The sequence below is a fragment of the Kogia breviceps genome, chromosome 1, assembly GCF_026419965.1.
Source record: "Kogia breviceps isolate mKogBre1 chromosome 1, mKogBre1 haplotype 1, whole genome shotgun sequence".
In the NCBI taxonomy this organism is placed as follows: Eukaryota; Metazoa; Chordata; class Mammalia; order Artiodactyla; family Physeteridae; genus Kogia; species Kogia breviceps.
Genome location: NC_081310.1, coordinates 134,176,300 through 134,192,238, shown reverse-complemented (window position 1 = coordinate 134,192,238; position 15,939 = coordinate 134,176,300). Strand labels below are relative to the sequence as shown.

The 15,939-nt window shown below is 34.4% G+C and overlaps 2 protein-coding genes across 46 annotated transcripts in view; one reads left to right on the top strand and one right to left on the bottom strand.

The window, feature by feature from the left end:
• NEXN (nexilin F-actin binding protein) overlaps window positions 1–5,526 on the top strand; it is a 56,352-nt gene extending 50,826 nt beyond the window's left edge. For 9 of the 11 annotated variants that reach the window (XM_067044184.1, XM_067044170.1, XM_067044158.1 and 6 more), the window contains 3 exons: window positions 3,454–3,639; window positions 3,895–4,252; window positions 4,348–5,526. In XM_067044184.1, coding sequence (XP_066900285.1) covers window positions 3,454–3,639; window positions 3,895–4,252; window positions 4,348–4,361 — 558 coding nt within the window. In that variant the 3' untranslated portion in view covers window positions 4,362–5,526. Of the gene's footprint in view, window positions 1–3,453; window positions 3,640–3,894; window positions 4,264–4,347 lie in introns of those variants that run through there. The other 2 variants (XM_067044195.1, XM_067044124.1) reach the window with 1 other exon arrangement.
• Window positions 5,527–5,568: 42 nt separating this feature from the next.
• FUBP1 (far upstream element binding protein 1) overlaps window positions 5,569–15,939 on the bottom strand; it is a 34,527-nt gene continuing 24,156 nt past the window's right edge. For 8 of the 35 annotated variants that reach the window (XM_059075299.2, XM_067044309.1, XM_067044315.1 and 5 more), the window contains 2 exons: window positions 10,712–10,857; window positions 7,980–10,328 (listed from right to left, as the gene is read on the bottom strand). In XM_059075299.2, the coding sequence (XP_058931282.1) occupies window positions 10,320–10,328; window positions 10,712–10,857 (155 nt within the window). In that variant the 3' untranslated portion in view covers window positions 7,980–10,319. Of the gene's footprint in view, window positions 7,121–7,979; window positions 10,329–10,705; window positions 10,858–10,937; window positions 10,998–15,939 lie in introns of those variants that run through there. The other 27 variants (XM_067044235.1, XM_067044302.1, XM_067044341.1 and 24 more) reach the window with 11 other exon arrangements.

The window sequence follows — 15,939 nt, the reverse complement described above, 5'->3', positions numbered from 1 at the left end:
TGGGCCCTATGTTAAGTTTTGGGTACATAAAAGTGAATATAATATGCCTTCAAGAAATCCAGCCTAATGAGATGTATGAAAACAATTAAAATGGTCATTAAGTGCTAAGATAGTTATGTATTTAGTGTTATGGGATCAAGTAGTATGGAATCAGTATTCCTAGGAGATGTTTAACAGGGCTGAGAAAATGACATTTTCGCTGAATGTGAAGGCTGAATAGAAGTTTCAGTTAAAGAGGGAAAGCATTCCAGATTGGAAAGACAATGTGAGTCAACACGAACGTTGTAAAACTTTATCTGGCGGAGTGGAAAATAGGTTCAAAGGAAAGGTTCATATAATAATAGGTGATAGGATAAAAAGTTGTAAAACTAGGTTGCAGCTAGCTGAAGGGCCTTTTTAACCTTGTGGGCACTATAATCCGGGAACAATGTTAATAATCAGTTTTGCGGGGGCAGCATTGGGTCTTTGTTGCTGCGCGCAGGCTTTCTCTAGTTGCAGTGAGTGGGAGCTACTCTTCGTTGCAGTGCGTGGGCTTCTTATTGCTGTAGCTTCTCTTGTTGCAGAGCACGGTCTTCGTGGCATGCGTGCTCAGTAGTTGTGGCTCGCAGGCTCTAGAGCGCAGGCTCAGTAGTTGTGGTGCACGGGCTTAGTTGCTCCGCGGCATGTGGGATCTTCCCGGACCAGGGCTCAAACCCGTGTCCCCTGCACTGGCAGGCTGATTCTTAACCACTGCGCAACCAGGGAAGCCCAAATAATGTTTTAAGACAGAGTAATAAAAGGCTTATGTTTATAGAATCCGGGGATCATGGAGGATAAACTGAAAGATGGTCATGAAGTTGGGGGCAAGGGAGAAAAACTGACCCAACTTTAACAAAACTGAGTTACAAGCAGGTGGTTGCTGAGAAGCCTAACATTGCTTCAAGATTACCAGGGAAACCAGATGATGCTACAGAGGATTCAGGAGGTCAGGAGAGGAGGGAGGGATGAATAAACTGTTTTGGACCTGTGAAGTTTGAGCTATATTTGGAAAGGTAATGGCAGTCTGAAACACAGGTACTGGGCTCAGGGAAGAGGCAGGAGCTACAGATTGTTTCAAAGTATAGATGTAGATAAAGCCATCTTGAAGAGTTAATAGTTGGAAGCATGCGTTTTTTTTTTTTTAAAGGTAGTGAACCCTCAGAGCAGTGATACCTAGTCCTATAAAATTTGTAGGTAAAATAAATGAGGTAGGTGGCTTCTTGTTTTAATGCTATTACTGACTCTTGTATAAAAGGATATGAGATTAGGACCTGGCTGATCTTCTGTAATCCATGAGGGTGTCCTAAATTGAGTTTCCTGTGAGGAATCTGACATTGCTATCATATCCGTCTAAATTAAGGGTCACTGAGATCCTGTGTTAGCATAGTTCTGGCAGAGTATAATCAACTTCCAGAGTAGGATCTTCCCCTCCCATCTGTATTTGTTTTCCTCCTTTAGAAAATACTTTCTCTTTATGCTCCAGACACCTTTCAAGGCCTAACTCATTCATGTAACCTTACCTAATCTAAGAATTCCATCCCAGCTCCTGTAGCCCTAAACCTGTACCAACATTTGGTAGGTAAACCATTTAACTGCCTTAGTGTGTTTGACATTCTAGTTAGATTTTACAACAAGGTGCACTCCAAAACCATTCCTTGCGTTTTTATCCCGAATTCATTGCCTATTTGGGTTCCCTGTAATATCCACATGCTGGGAGTATCAATGCCCTGCTAAGAATGCACCTAGACTCTAGAACAAAGATCATTCCATTTATAATGTGACTCTCTTAGTACATTCATTTCCTGGAAACACTTTTAACCTGGCTTTTCAGGGATTCAAGAAAAGGCAACTGTACTCAATAACTGGCAGACTGTTCATGAACTTTCTCCCAGTTAACTTATGATGAATCCTTTTAATGATTATTTTCTAAAGGTAGGTTTGAGGTTAACTAAATGAGTAACAGTTATGAATTTACAAACTTATTAACCAGGAGGGATTCAGTCAGAATAGCAGTTATTGTACCTGCTGAAATATCCTATCTTGAGGATTTATTTTGTAAGCAAATAACATTAACTGTTTAAGTCTGAACAAAGAGGTCCATTTTTCTTTCCTTGTCTCAGAAAAGCCTGCTGAGATTAAAACTGCAGTTTAATACTTTGCTTGTTAAGCAAACCATTGTTTAACATGTACTTTTTACCCTATCTTTTAAATATAAACAATCATATTAACACTGTTCGTTAACAACAATGGTAGTCAGGCTTTATGTTTATCCACTGAAGGTTAAATAATGGTGTTAACAACAGAATTTACCCATTAGGTCTCTGGTTGTGTCTGATGTTCTAGCACTTTCCAGCATCAAATAAAAATTTGATTCAGGAGAACCAAAAAAACTATCCAACTTACTTTTAACTCCTTCTAGATTCATTGGAGCTGTGGTCCGACACCTCAGACTAATGTAAAACATTGATGAACCAAGATTTTTCTTATACAGGCAGTTATTTTACAGCTTGTTTCAAAATTTCCTTTATTGGTTGCATGTGGTACCTGGAAGCAATTTCCTCATAGTACAGTGAAATATTAAGTGGTGGGATTTCCAGATAGACCCACAAGAGTCTAAGTAGTTTAGAAACCAAGAGTCGACTACAACTGAAGTACTTTTGAAACCATGGATTAACTGTACCCATAAGACCCTATTCTACTAATTTATGCTCTCAAAAGGCCAGTGAGTGACCTCATCATCACCAAATTGGTTTTACAGACTCACACTATTTGACAGTTTAAATTCTGCTCTTAAATTACCCCCTTATTTTCATGGCTTCCAGCTCTCACCCCTCAACAGGCGATGACTCAGAACCATACTTCACCTCAATGATTTCCCCAAGTTCCAGGCATTGCCTCTTTCATTAGTTGTCTTCCTGTTTATTCTACTTGCATTCTTTGCCATTGCCCATCAATAAATTGTTGAATGGAATTCATCTCAGTTATTAACAAAGAAGAGTGAGGAAGGAAATCATGAAATGGGAAATAACAGAAGTTACATTTCTGTATTATGTAGTAGGGTGAAGAGTGATATGGAGACTCAACGAGAAGTATTTTAATAATTGTTAACAATGTATCATATCCTCACCCTTTTCTGTTAGTATCAACAAGCACTGAGATTTGGTTGGGCAAATAAATACATCAGGACTCCAGAGATAATGTATGATCTTTACACTGGGAGAAAAGAATTCCAATAGTTAAGAAAATAGTTCACAAATGAAACTTTCATCTTACCCAAATTAGGGGATAGTGAAAATCTCCATGTCTGCAGTGTGGCAAATAAGCATAACCAAACATGTTAATTATTTTGTGCCTAGACATCTTCAGAACTATTAACATCTCAGTTCTTGCTGGTTTTTAGAAAACAATTCTTATTCTTGGCCCATTTTTGTAAAGGAAGAAGATGTTGATATCAAGCCTGCAAAAAAAAGTGAGGCTCCATTTACTCATAAAGTGAATATGAAAGCTAGATTTGAACGAATGGCTAAGGCAAGAGAAGAAGAAGAACAAAGAAGAATTGAAGAGCAAAAGTTATTACGCATGCAGTTTGAACAAAAGGAAATTGATGCAGCACTACAAAAGGTACCAGGCTTACATTTCCTTTATTTTCCAAAGATGACCTTTTAAAAACAATGAAGTTTTATGAGGTATTAAAAAAATTTTTAATAGTTTTCAAGTAACTGAAATGTTTTATAAAATACTTTGTAGTAAACATACTTACATGTTCTTTACTTTGGGGGGAAAATATATTTACCTCCAAATTCTATTACTAAACCACTGTCCTGAAAATAGTACTATAGTATAAATGCTAACTTGAATGCACTTATTTTATTATAGAAAAGAGAAGAGGAGGAAGAAGAAGAAGGTAGCAACATGAATGGCTCCACCATTGAAGATGAAGAGCAAACCAGATCAGGAGCTCCATGGTTTAAGAAGCCTCTAAAAAACACATCAGTTGTAGACAGTGAGCCAGTTAGATTTACTGTTAAAGTAACAGGAGAACCCAAACCAGAAATTACATGGTGGTTTGAAGGAGAAATACTGCAGGATGGAGAAGACTATCAATATATTGAAAGAGGAGAAACTTACTGTCTTTATTTACCAGAAACTTTCCCAGAAGATGAAGGAGAGTATATGTGTAAAGCAGTGAACAATAAAGGCTCTGCAGCTAGTACCTGCATTCTTACCATTGAAAGTAAGAATTAATCACTCTTTGAATCTAGAACTTTTATTCTATTTAAAAATGTTTTCCTTTTAAAAAAAAAATCACTTTTCTTCTCTCTTTTTTAGCTGACGACTACTAGGTCCCCTTCCCTCTCCCTGGAACACACCCTTCTCTCTCCGACTTTCTTACTGCATCCATCCTTTCTGTGGCGGGGCCAGAAAAGGAAACTGGAAGTGCCACTATGCTGACTTCTCATTCCTTTTCACAACACAAGCTCGTCTGAAAAGTACCTCCTTCCTTTTCAAATGAGCACCAGATTCACATTACACAGTATTCGTTAATGTGTAATTTAATAAGGCCAAGTGGGAAATTTACTCAATTATTTCTATCAGAACCTATACAAAGGCTGCATATTTCCCACGTTTACACCAATTATGTGTTGTTGTTTTTTTGCGGTACGCGGGCCTCTCACTGTTGTGGCCTCTCCCGTTGCGGAGCATAGGTTTCAGACGCGCAGGCTCAGCGGCCATGACTCACCGGCCCAGCCGCTCTGCGCCATGTGGGATCCTCCTGGACCGGGGCACGAACCCGCATCCCCACCGCATCGGCAGGTGGACTCCCAACCACTGTGCCACCAGGGAAGCCCCAGCAATTGTTTTAAAAAATCATAAATTGGACGTATTTTGCATGAAAGAATACCACTTATGAGCTATTCACACCTAAAATTAGTCTGAAATAGCTGAGTTAAGGAATTTGGAACCTATCAATTTGATTGGGCTTTTTTCCTCAGTAGTTTATCATTTTGGTTGTTGTAGTTTCAGTCTTTCTGAAACAGAGATATGAGGGGGTAGGGGTGTCATTTCTCCCTCTGTGTGGAGAAAACAAAAAATTTAAAGACTTTTAAGAAACAACTGCCAGAGCAAATCTGATGGAAACCACTGCCTAATACAGAGTTCTGAGTGTTGAGACTATCAAATGTACTTTTCAAATGTGTGTGATATATATTCAAGCTTATAAAGCAAATTTATGTTGTGACCTTGCCTGAACAAATTATATTTTAATGAGAAAACTTTGTATTAATAGTTCATGCAGGAGAAAACAATTTCAACATAATCAAAGATTTCAAGATCTAGAATTAGATTTAGGGAAAAATGGCACAATCTTCAATTTTGAGTTTTTAAAGTGAGTTTGTAAATAATTAGCAACCATGTACTAATCGAGTTGTTTTATATTTTAATTGTCTGGAAGACAATTTTATTTTACAATGTAAACCCATAATAAAGTCACTTCTGTATTTAAAAAAATGTCTTTCAGTATTTTAGAAAAGAGACGAACATTCCCTTATAATATTCACCAATGTACATTTATTTTTTTATTGAGGAAACCATAATCAATACAAAATTACAGCAATCATGTACCCTTTTACATACAATGGTATTAAAAGCAAACTCTAAACCACAGTTTGTAAAGTATTCAATTTACCTCAAGTCCAAGCTGCATCTCCCTAAGACACTGTTCCCATCACAGTAGCCATTTTAAGCCAATCTTCTTTTTACACGGGTAGTTTCTGTAGAGAACACTTTTCTCAGGACGAAAATGCATTGAGCATGCATAAGAAAAAATATATATATATGTGCAAATACATTTAAGAGTTTCTATAGGGGTATCACTGAAGAAAATAAAATCCTGGGACTTATTTGCTTTCTTAAAAGCACCAAATTAAAAAAATCCCTCAAAAGTTTACTGTGGCAAGAAAACTCAAGTGACTAAACAAAAAATAAGGTTATTTTCAGAGTCAAAATTATCTTTAGGTACTGTTAAAATACATTTTAAAGTGAGGCAGAATTTTCAGAAAATAAAGACATCTTCATTAATTAGTAATTTCTACAACCTTCTTCTAGACAACATAACTTTGCAGGTAGAAGTGGTTCTCCTGGCAGAGTATTCAAACAAATGTTATCACTTTGAATACATTTCTATTTCCTTCTTAAGGTACTCACTCTGTTTACTCCTATCCAAACCCACTCCTGTAAATTAACTACTAAGGTATCTGTCTAAGGATGTATTTTACAATGCTCATAAACAACTAGTATTAAACCACTAGTTTTAGTATTAAAACCATTCTCATTAATTAAAAGTATACTTCCCATTTCTAAAAGAAACATCAAACCATAAGAATTCTAAGTACTACCACACTAAGAAATCTTAAAAACAAAAACATTGTCAAGTTTAAGTGCTCAATAAATCAATTTCAAGCTAAACATTCTTTCTACCACTCCTAACATCCATTGCATTCAAATCAACTGGCTCACCTTTTCTGCTTTCCATTTATTTCAAGGTTAAGATTAGCGCCATTTAAAAAATGCTTGCAGTATCAGTGAAGGCTTATGATAATGAATAAAAAAAATTCTCATGAGATAGAAACAATGCCCCAATATCTATTAGCATTCATATGTATTTTCTTTTATAAAAATGCAAACTACAACTAACCAAAACTTGACAGGCTCTTAAGGTTCAAAGAGCTCCTTAATATTATCATTCTTAACATACCTATCATTGACTATTAAAACACACATACACACACATAAATGTGGTGCGATAACTACATAACTTTCAAAATTTAACAGTTCATGGAACATTTAAGATCAAGTGAATAGCACTTTAAAATGAAAAGTGATCAAAGCAGGTACATTACACCCTATACCATATATTATGTATGGGAAAACATTTCATTTTTCTCAATTATGATTTGCCAATTTTACCTTCTACATTGAGCCCTTCTATGGTCCATGCTCATCGGCTCACCAATGGCATACACTCAAAGGATTCCTCTTATGGGTAACTATCTCAGGACCTGATTTTATGAGCTATGATTTGGTGCTTGCAGCATCTTCAGCACTGTGTGTGAAAATGAAGGCAGTATTTTTGAATATTTTTCTTTGTTGCAAAGATAAGCAGGAGTTTTAAAAGGATCAGCACATTTTAGAAATCGAATAAACAAAACTGATATGATGCTGCTTTAATACATTCATCTTAACTCAAAATATGTACCAGTTAAAATCATCTATAAGAACACACAAACATTTTAAACTGGCAAAAAATAAAATAAATGCAGTGTCAGTTATTAAAGTATTATAAACCAGAAAAATATTGGTTGCTATACAGATTATGAAAGGTTATTTGCTATACAGTTAACATTTCACTGATGCACATGCCTTTACCAAAACATACTGCCAGTATTTCTTATATTTTTTTCCTTTTTCAGTGTATATAAAAAAGTTATGAAAACTGAATTGTCTAAAAAAAAAAAGTCATAATGAAATTCTTGACCCATAATGTCCCTACTGAATTACTACAGTTCAAGAATAAGAAAAAAAATAAAGACTCCATAGCTTTGGAGGGCAAAGAAAATGTCTTGTCAATCATAAACAGATTGTGAAGGCTGTTGAAGTTTCTGACCAAATGATTTCCTAAATCTTGAAAACTATGTAATTGTCCTTTTTAAAATTTTAACAATTCTTCTATATTTGGGAAAAGTTCAGATGTAGTTTAATTACAGCAGCAATCTACTCATCATTTTTTCCCATTTTAATTTTAAAAATTAAAATAAAAAACATTACCCAGAAATGTAAACAGTTGTTTGAACAACTTAAAGACTTTCCACTGAAATGGTAGCATAAATAACAAAATACACTTTGGGGAAGCAGTAGCAGATTGCTTTTGAATACACAACCACAAAAACCTCACAGGGACAACATTAATGTACTGAAATATTTATTTATATATGTCCTTAGGTTGTGCTTACCTGTTGCTTTTTGCAGCAGAACCTAAGGTGGAAGGTCTGGGAAGGCACTGTGAAGTATAAATAATTGCACTGTTTGCAATTAACAAAGATTTTAAACCTTAAATGAATCAAAATCAACAGCCTCCAATTTGTGAGTTATGATATTGAATCCAACTGAACTATCTCTTCAGTTTAATTAATAAATGTACCACTTTCCTAAAAGTTCATCTATAAAACAGTATCATGCAAAATACTGAAACTGTTCACATCAATACCCTACTCTTAAAGATAACAGATAACTCCTTAACTATTAAACTTGAAACTAGAACTACATATCCATATCTAAATAAGGGTAAGGGAAGTCACTCTAGGTTCTATAAAACAGTCAAAAAACATTTCAAAACATCTACAATGAACTGTACTGCTATTTTCTACCCTATAAGTAATCTCAACATTTATGTCCTTGCACATCTTTCTTTATAGTATATTCAGAACAGCAAATGGTGCTCCCCCACCAATGAAAGAACTAGTTATTTATTTAGGAAATGGTGTTAAAACCACTACATTGCTTAATATTTGCAAACTGAAAACCACTCTGTCTGATACATTTCAAGTCTTTCATATTAATATATAAGATATGCATGTTTTACACTGAAAAACAATATATTTTAGGAGCACCAATGAGTAGTACTATTCAACTTTGTTAATGATCAGTTTTCTTTAGCTATAGCTAAAGCATATCAAAAATACTTACCCATTAAGCTCACTTTAAAAAAAAATACAGACCTATGAATTATTCTATGTTAAATTAAGAAGCAATTATGGTTTTCCAAGATATAAGCACTGTATTCCAACATAATATTCACACAAAGTATGGCATTTGCATTATGTGGAACATTGACAAAAAGATACTGTTGCAGTTCATCAATTTGTCATTCTGATGTACTTACAGTGCAATGCTCCTTGAAGGAACACAATCAAGGATGATACACAGCACAGTCCTCCTCACCCCTACAGAGCTAGTTCTATACTGGCTGGATCAAACCTGCACTTCAACAGACAATGGCAAGACAGACTGTATTTGCATGTTGTCTAATATATTAATATGCAAAGAGCCAACAAATATGCAAAGAGTAAAACAATGGATTTCAACAAAATATCAGAACTTCAGCATGAGTGTTATAGAGTAATAAAATGATTTCAAGTACATAAAAAAATTAAGTTGATTCAATGATTGGACTTGTGCATTTACAAAACAAAGCTTACCTATACTGCAAAAAGAAAAAAAAGAAAAAAAGAAAAAAAAAGCTTGAACATTTTCATACCCCAATAATGTTTCAATGGCAGATGCACTGTAGCTATACTTTTTGCATACTACTACTTTTTCTACCCTAAATTTAGAAAGAAACACTCTAATATTGTATACATTTGCAAGAGCTGCTTTACATGAAAAAACTGTTCTTATTATAGACTACTCATAATTCACTATCCGAAAACTGTTTAAAATTAGTTATGCTGAAACAGTCTTGGAAATCAAGTAATTATCAAATTAAAAACAGAAAGGTTAACTGTTATAGCAGCAGTACAGGTCTGAAACAGTGGTCATATATAAAAGGAAATTTCACTGTTAATGCAATGGAAGTATGCCAAAAGATCACTGTACACACATGCAGTTTTTAATCAAACAGAAGGGGAAAAAAATGAAGATATCAGGATTACTTGTGCTGAAACAGCCAAATACAATAAATGGAAAAGATCCTCCAATCTACTACTATACTGCAAGGGGGAAAAAAACATTCCAGTGTTTAAAAACTCAAATTAATATTTCATGGGGAAAGCTTATATATTTGTGTATATGTATCTTAATTTATCATTGCTAAGAAATTATGAATCCTTTAAATACCCACATATCCAACTTACCGACACAGGAGGTTTCATATCATTTATTGTAAAGCACAAAACAGGCATTTTAAAAGTGAAAGTATACATTGAAAAAAGTACATTTATATCACAAAGCATTGACCACATAATAGTTGCAAATACATTTGCTGGAATGTGTACATCTACACTAAATACTAAAAACAAACCAATTTTCATTTCTACACAGAAATATTAACCTCCTATCAGTAGTGATAGATATTTTGTACATTTTCAAAAAAAAAGAAAAAAAAGAAAGAAAGAAAGAAAAAGAAAAAACACTATTTTAAACCAAAAACAAAATTAAGATCTTCATCAAGCCGTCTGCATCCATATATTTAACAAAGGTTTTTTTCCCCCACACAATGAAGCAAATACTGTATTGTCCACTTCTTATTATTGGCCCTGTGCAGAAGAGATACATAAGAAATACACAAAAAGTTAAAGAAAATCCTTTAAATGGAGCTAACTCAGGAGTGAATCCTTTAAGAAAGAAAAACTGGTTAATATAAATGGTGGTGGCTTCTTGCATGATTTTCAAATCCCTGGGGGAAAAAAATTTATTTTTAAAATCAAAGGCATTATAGAGATATCTAGCACTCAGATGCCAGAAAGCATTGTAAAAAACAAACAAACAAACAAAAAAACCCAAACAATATACCACAGTACTTCATTTAGTTATACTTTGCCTGATAAAAATTTAAAAGGCAAACATAATCCCAGACAACAGTAAACATGCAGAGAACAGGACTGGAGTTGAAATCAACACATTAGCAAATTTATTATACCTGAGGTGCTGGAGGATGCTGTGGCATTCCCTGGGGACTTGTCTGGGCATAGTAGGCTGCTTGTTGTCTATAGTACTCAGCCCAGGCTGCACTATAATCTGGCTGACCACCTGGTGGAGCACCAGTAGGGGCAGGAACTGCTTGACCTTTGAGAAAACAAAACAACTTTGTTGCTGTAACCACAATTAAAAGCCTCAAAGAATCTCAGTTCTAATAAAAACAATACCTTGCTTCTTGTAATATTCCTCCCAAGCCTTTGAATAATCTTGTGTCTGCCCTTGTTGACCTAAAAAAAACCCCCTAAATTTTAATACAAAATTATATCCACTGTAAGTACAGGTTATAAAGACAAAAGCACAGAGGGTCAGAATTGCTCCTGTTTTATTTTAAATATTCGTTAGTGTCAGAAAACTACTCTGTAATTAAAAAAAAAAATCTAAATGCTCTTTTATTTTCTTTTTGCCCTATACTAATCATAACTTAGTTCTAGAGCATCACTATTAATAAAAAACAAAACCATCCAGAGAGTTTTAACCAAGATAGGTAAACATTTAGGCATAATCTCGATTCAATTACAGAATTTATAAACTATTAATGTTCTAAATTCAGTCTGGAGCAGCAGTCCACGGTTCCCCAGTAGTGATGCTGGGAGGAATGGATGGACCACTATTTTTTGTTTTCTTATTTGGATTTGTTACACTACAAATTTTAAATAAAATGCAAATCTCCAATAGAGAAAAAGAAAAAGCATTTTTTGAGGAAAAAAAAACCCACTTAAAAGCTATTATTTTAAGATCTGGCCAACATTTTTGTTTCCTGATAAGTAACCTATAAACTACATGTATAAACACTAATCTTCAAGCTATCTTTTAATATGACATTTAAAGTTTTAATACGCTGTGTCCAAATTACAATACGATTTTATTAAAAATAACTTGATGAAGGACATAAAGAATAATCACTACTGAAGAGGTTCTAAGAAGCAAAACCAATGAAACACAAAGCTCAACAGCTTGCACAAGCGCATTCTTCTAGGTGACTTTCTGGAATTAAGAGATTAAAGAGACATATTCAAATGCGATGCATGAACCTTGAATGGTCTCTGAATTTAAAAAACAAAATATAAACAAGCCCCCCCAACACACAAATAGCTACAAAAGACATTTTTTCTGACAACCAGGGAAACTTAAATATGTTGATATTATTGAAAATTTATTTAGAGCAACAGTTAGCAACTTACTTTGAAATGGCTCAGGCACCAAAAAAAGTATACAAAGTACATGTCGCAAACTTTTTGAAAATGGTCAATCTGGATAGGAAATATAAACATGGGTGTTCGCTGTACTATTTTTCCAATTTTCTGAAGGTATAAAAAAATTTGAAACCAAAAGTTGGAGAGAAAGAGAACCTGAGTTTCCCTATTTAACTCCTTTATTTGAAAAAAATTTTATTTAGTTTGTAATTTATTTGACTTTATGAAATTATTACAGCTAGACAAAAAATACTGGCAGAAAGCTGTCTTTATGTTTGTTAGATGTTGCCAACAAGGCAATTTTATAGTTTTAGAAAGTGGTCTATTCACCATCACAAAACTGGCCAAAGAATAAAAGCAACTGAGTAAATAAAAATTTAAGATTTATGACTAACTTAAAAAATGCAAGAAATTCCCCCCTACTTATATGGGCAACAGCACAGAGAAATCCCATATATTGTAAAGAAAATTCTCACACTTTTGTTTTCCATACCCTTTTCAAAGAGGAAGTGAGTCTAACATTTTGATCTTATGAGAAGACACAATTCAATTAAATCTAAAACCAGTTTCAGTATTTAGACAACTGCCAAATATCTTGGTACCAATAGTAATAAAACCATACAACATTTTCTTACAAACTGCACACTTGAAAACTTGCTGACTTGAGGCCAAACTTATTTAAGACAGCAACAATTTCCACTTCAGGTTTACAAAATGGAACTAAACCTCATTGTTAAGAGATACTCATATTTTAGATGCAAAAAAGTAACAATATCAGGGAGACATATCAAGAAAATTCATCAAACTCTAATGTTCCCTGAAAAACACCCCCCATCCCAAACTCAAATATCCCTGTGGAAAGCTAAAAGTAAACACGTTAGACTCTAAGAAAAATAAACAGCTGGTTAAGTAAGTCATCAACATTTGACATTCCAATCTTGAAAAAATCCATAGAAAAACTCATTCCACTCCTATGTGAAGGTCAAATGTCACTCTTTTTGCCCAGGTGAAAGCAGGGAAAGAACTCTTCCTATCTATTTATGTTTTGGCTCTTCCCCTAGCCTCTTGCCCTTTGGAAAGACATGTCCTTAACTTGTTCCCTTTATTCTTCTCCTCAGTTCAAAAACTGTTTTGATATGAAATAATTTAGTAGAACAACACTTAACATTTACATGTAACTTTACAATGTATAAAGTCTTAATTTTATTTCATTCAAGAGATAATAAGAATTGTCCAAGAGTTCACATGTAACGTTCTATTATTACATCCCAAGAGACAGCCTTGCTTGATTTCACCCTCAGTTATTTCTCCATACACCTGCATCTTTCCCACAACCACTCACTCTCTCCTGGCTTTTAGGCTAGGTACCATATGCTAAGGGTTCAGAGTCCACCATATCAGTGCTTAACATTAAAAGGTACTCCGCCTCAAGTCAAACTTATCCCAAAATGCCTTCATTTACTTTCCTCCAAATAGAAACTGCCTCTCTATTTTGAAACCCTATTTCTCTTTAGGATGTTTACTTTTTTACAAAAGTTCCCTTCATTCTAGCTTCAAAAGCACCCACATCCAGACTGCTGTCATTCCTTATAGGACAGCAATACGAATTCCTTAAAGTTTCCATCTTTAACCCTCCAGAATCTCATCTTTAAGAATTTCTCTCTTAAGTTCTCTTCATGCTAATCTAGGTAATTTAACAATTGTTTCAGAAAACAAAACTAATTTAAAAACTCATCTGTTTCAACAGACTTTTATTAATAAGCAAACTGACAAATCTACAGTGTTAGTGGGGATTTTCTGTTAACAGAAAAAGCTGAAATGGCTTCAAAAGCTGAGACAGTCTCTCTAGTTTTGTGACGAGGGCACTGGATTAGAAATCAGGACATCCTTACTGGACTGAATGTCAATATTATGACATAGTATGAGTGTGTTTCGTGTTTGGTAATGGTAATCATTGTTGCTTTTGTTGTGGCCATCCATTTACAATGCTTGGTGTCAGTTTACTTATCTCTTGTAAAAATAAAATACAGTGTGCGTGTGTGTGTGGGGGGGGACAAACAAAAACCTCATGGGAACAGCAAACCCCAAAACTGCAATAGATACACAAAAAAGAAAAAAAAAAAAAAGAAATCAGGACATCCAGAGTCCTAGGAAATCCTACCTATGCCACTTGGAAGAGTAAAACTCAATCTTTCCAAATAAGGGAGTTTGACTTAGAGATAAAGACCTTTCTCTCTCTCTGATATTTTATTACCCATTTCTTTCCCTTCCATTTTTTAAACATCAAAAGACTGAACTGTTTAGTTTGATGCTTTAAGGTTTCTTATTTGTAGTTATCCTAAAAAGATCTTAAGGACAAGCAATGTACCTAGAAGAAATCAAAGTAGTTAAGCAATCAATCCTTTACAAAACAAAAAACAAAGACTTATACAGGAAAAATATATGGACCTTGTAGAACACCTGACAACCTAACATTATTTAAGATTTACATGTAAGGGGGAAATCACTCAACCAGTTCACTTTGCTCATAAAATTAAGTTTATTGTTGTGCTGCTTCAGAAAAATATTCAAGTGAAAAGAAGGTGGGGGTTAGAAGGGTCTTCAAACATGGTGTTATTTAATGAGTTATTTCTATACCACCTTTCTCCACAAAGGACTCAAGCCAGTCCAGCATATTATCTCTAAAATTAGAATTATATATAGTAGTTAGCAGGGAAAAGGAAGAAAACAAAAAACTTTTAAAAAGGAAAGGTGAAATGTCTACCCTTAACAATAAAAATTTGAATGGTTAGACCTTGCAGATTACATTCAACACACCCACTCATTTTGGGTAAGTGTAAAAAGGCTAAAGAGTAAATTTATTAAATACTTAAGTCTAACAATAGGCCTTTGTTTTTACCCAGTTTTAATAATAATGTAGGGAACATATAAAGCATACTACCCACTGTGAAAATACAAGTTGGACCTAATGATTTTTAACCTCAATATGCTCAAATCTTTAATAAAAGTGATGCTACTTCATAAAAGGTAGTGACCATAGGTCATGACCACTGTCACTAAGGAATGATTATTAATAGTATTCCCAGTTATTCTCAAAAGTATCCCAATTTGGAAAATAAATTATGTGATTTAAGTTTCTTTTTGCAGAATTTTAGCTGTTGTAGACCTGCTTGAGATAAACTGGGTCACAAAAACATAAATTAATGAATTTGTTACAACCTCAGGAGTAAGAGGCAGCGACTCTTCTGGAAAGTCATTCTAACAGGAAAAATTATTTTTCTTTTTTTAAAACAGAGATCAGCTGTGCAAAACATCCTATCCTTATCATCAGGTATATGTACTTTTATTCAAAGATTAATATAATAACCTTTCTGGAAATTTTTCTTTCTGTGGAAAACGACAAACATTCTTTGGCAAAGAACACTGAAATTTACGTTGAGAATCACAAGCAGACTGTATCTTTTGACAAAACTATCACCTATAGATACTTTTTATATCAGTGAAGAATGAGCAAGTTTATCTTATTAGCTTCTGTTTGTGACACCTGGCTATGGTGTAAGTGTGTTAATTTTGAATAACTGAGAATAAGCATCTGAAAAACACCCGGTCTGTCCGGAAGTATAACATCAGGTTTGAAATGGTTCCTGAAAAATGCAAATTCAGGAGACAGGCGTGGGACTTAGACCTTCTTAAGAGTTCAAAGTCTGGTTCCACCACTTTGTAGTTGTGTGACCTGTTTTCCAATGTGCACATCTAAGTGTCAGTGAACAGAAAGAACCCCATCCACGGTTTTGCTTTCTGCAGTGAAGCGACCTGTGGTCAACCGTGGCCTGAAAATATTAAATGAATAATTCGTAAGTTTTAGACTGTGCACCATCCTGAGGAGCATGATGAAATCTCATACTGGCCCTTTGTCTAGCATATCCCACCAGTTAGTCACTCAGCAGCCATTTTGCTTGTAAGATTGACTGTCCTG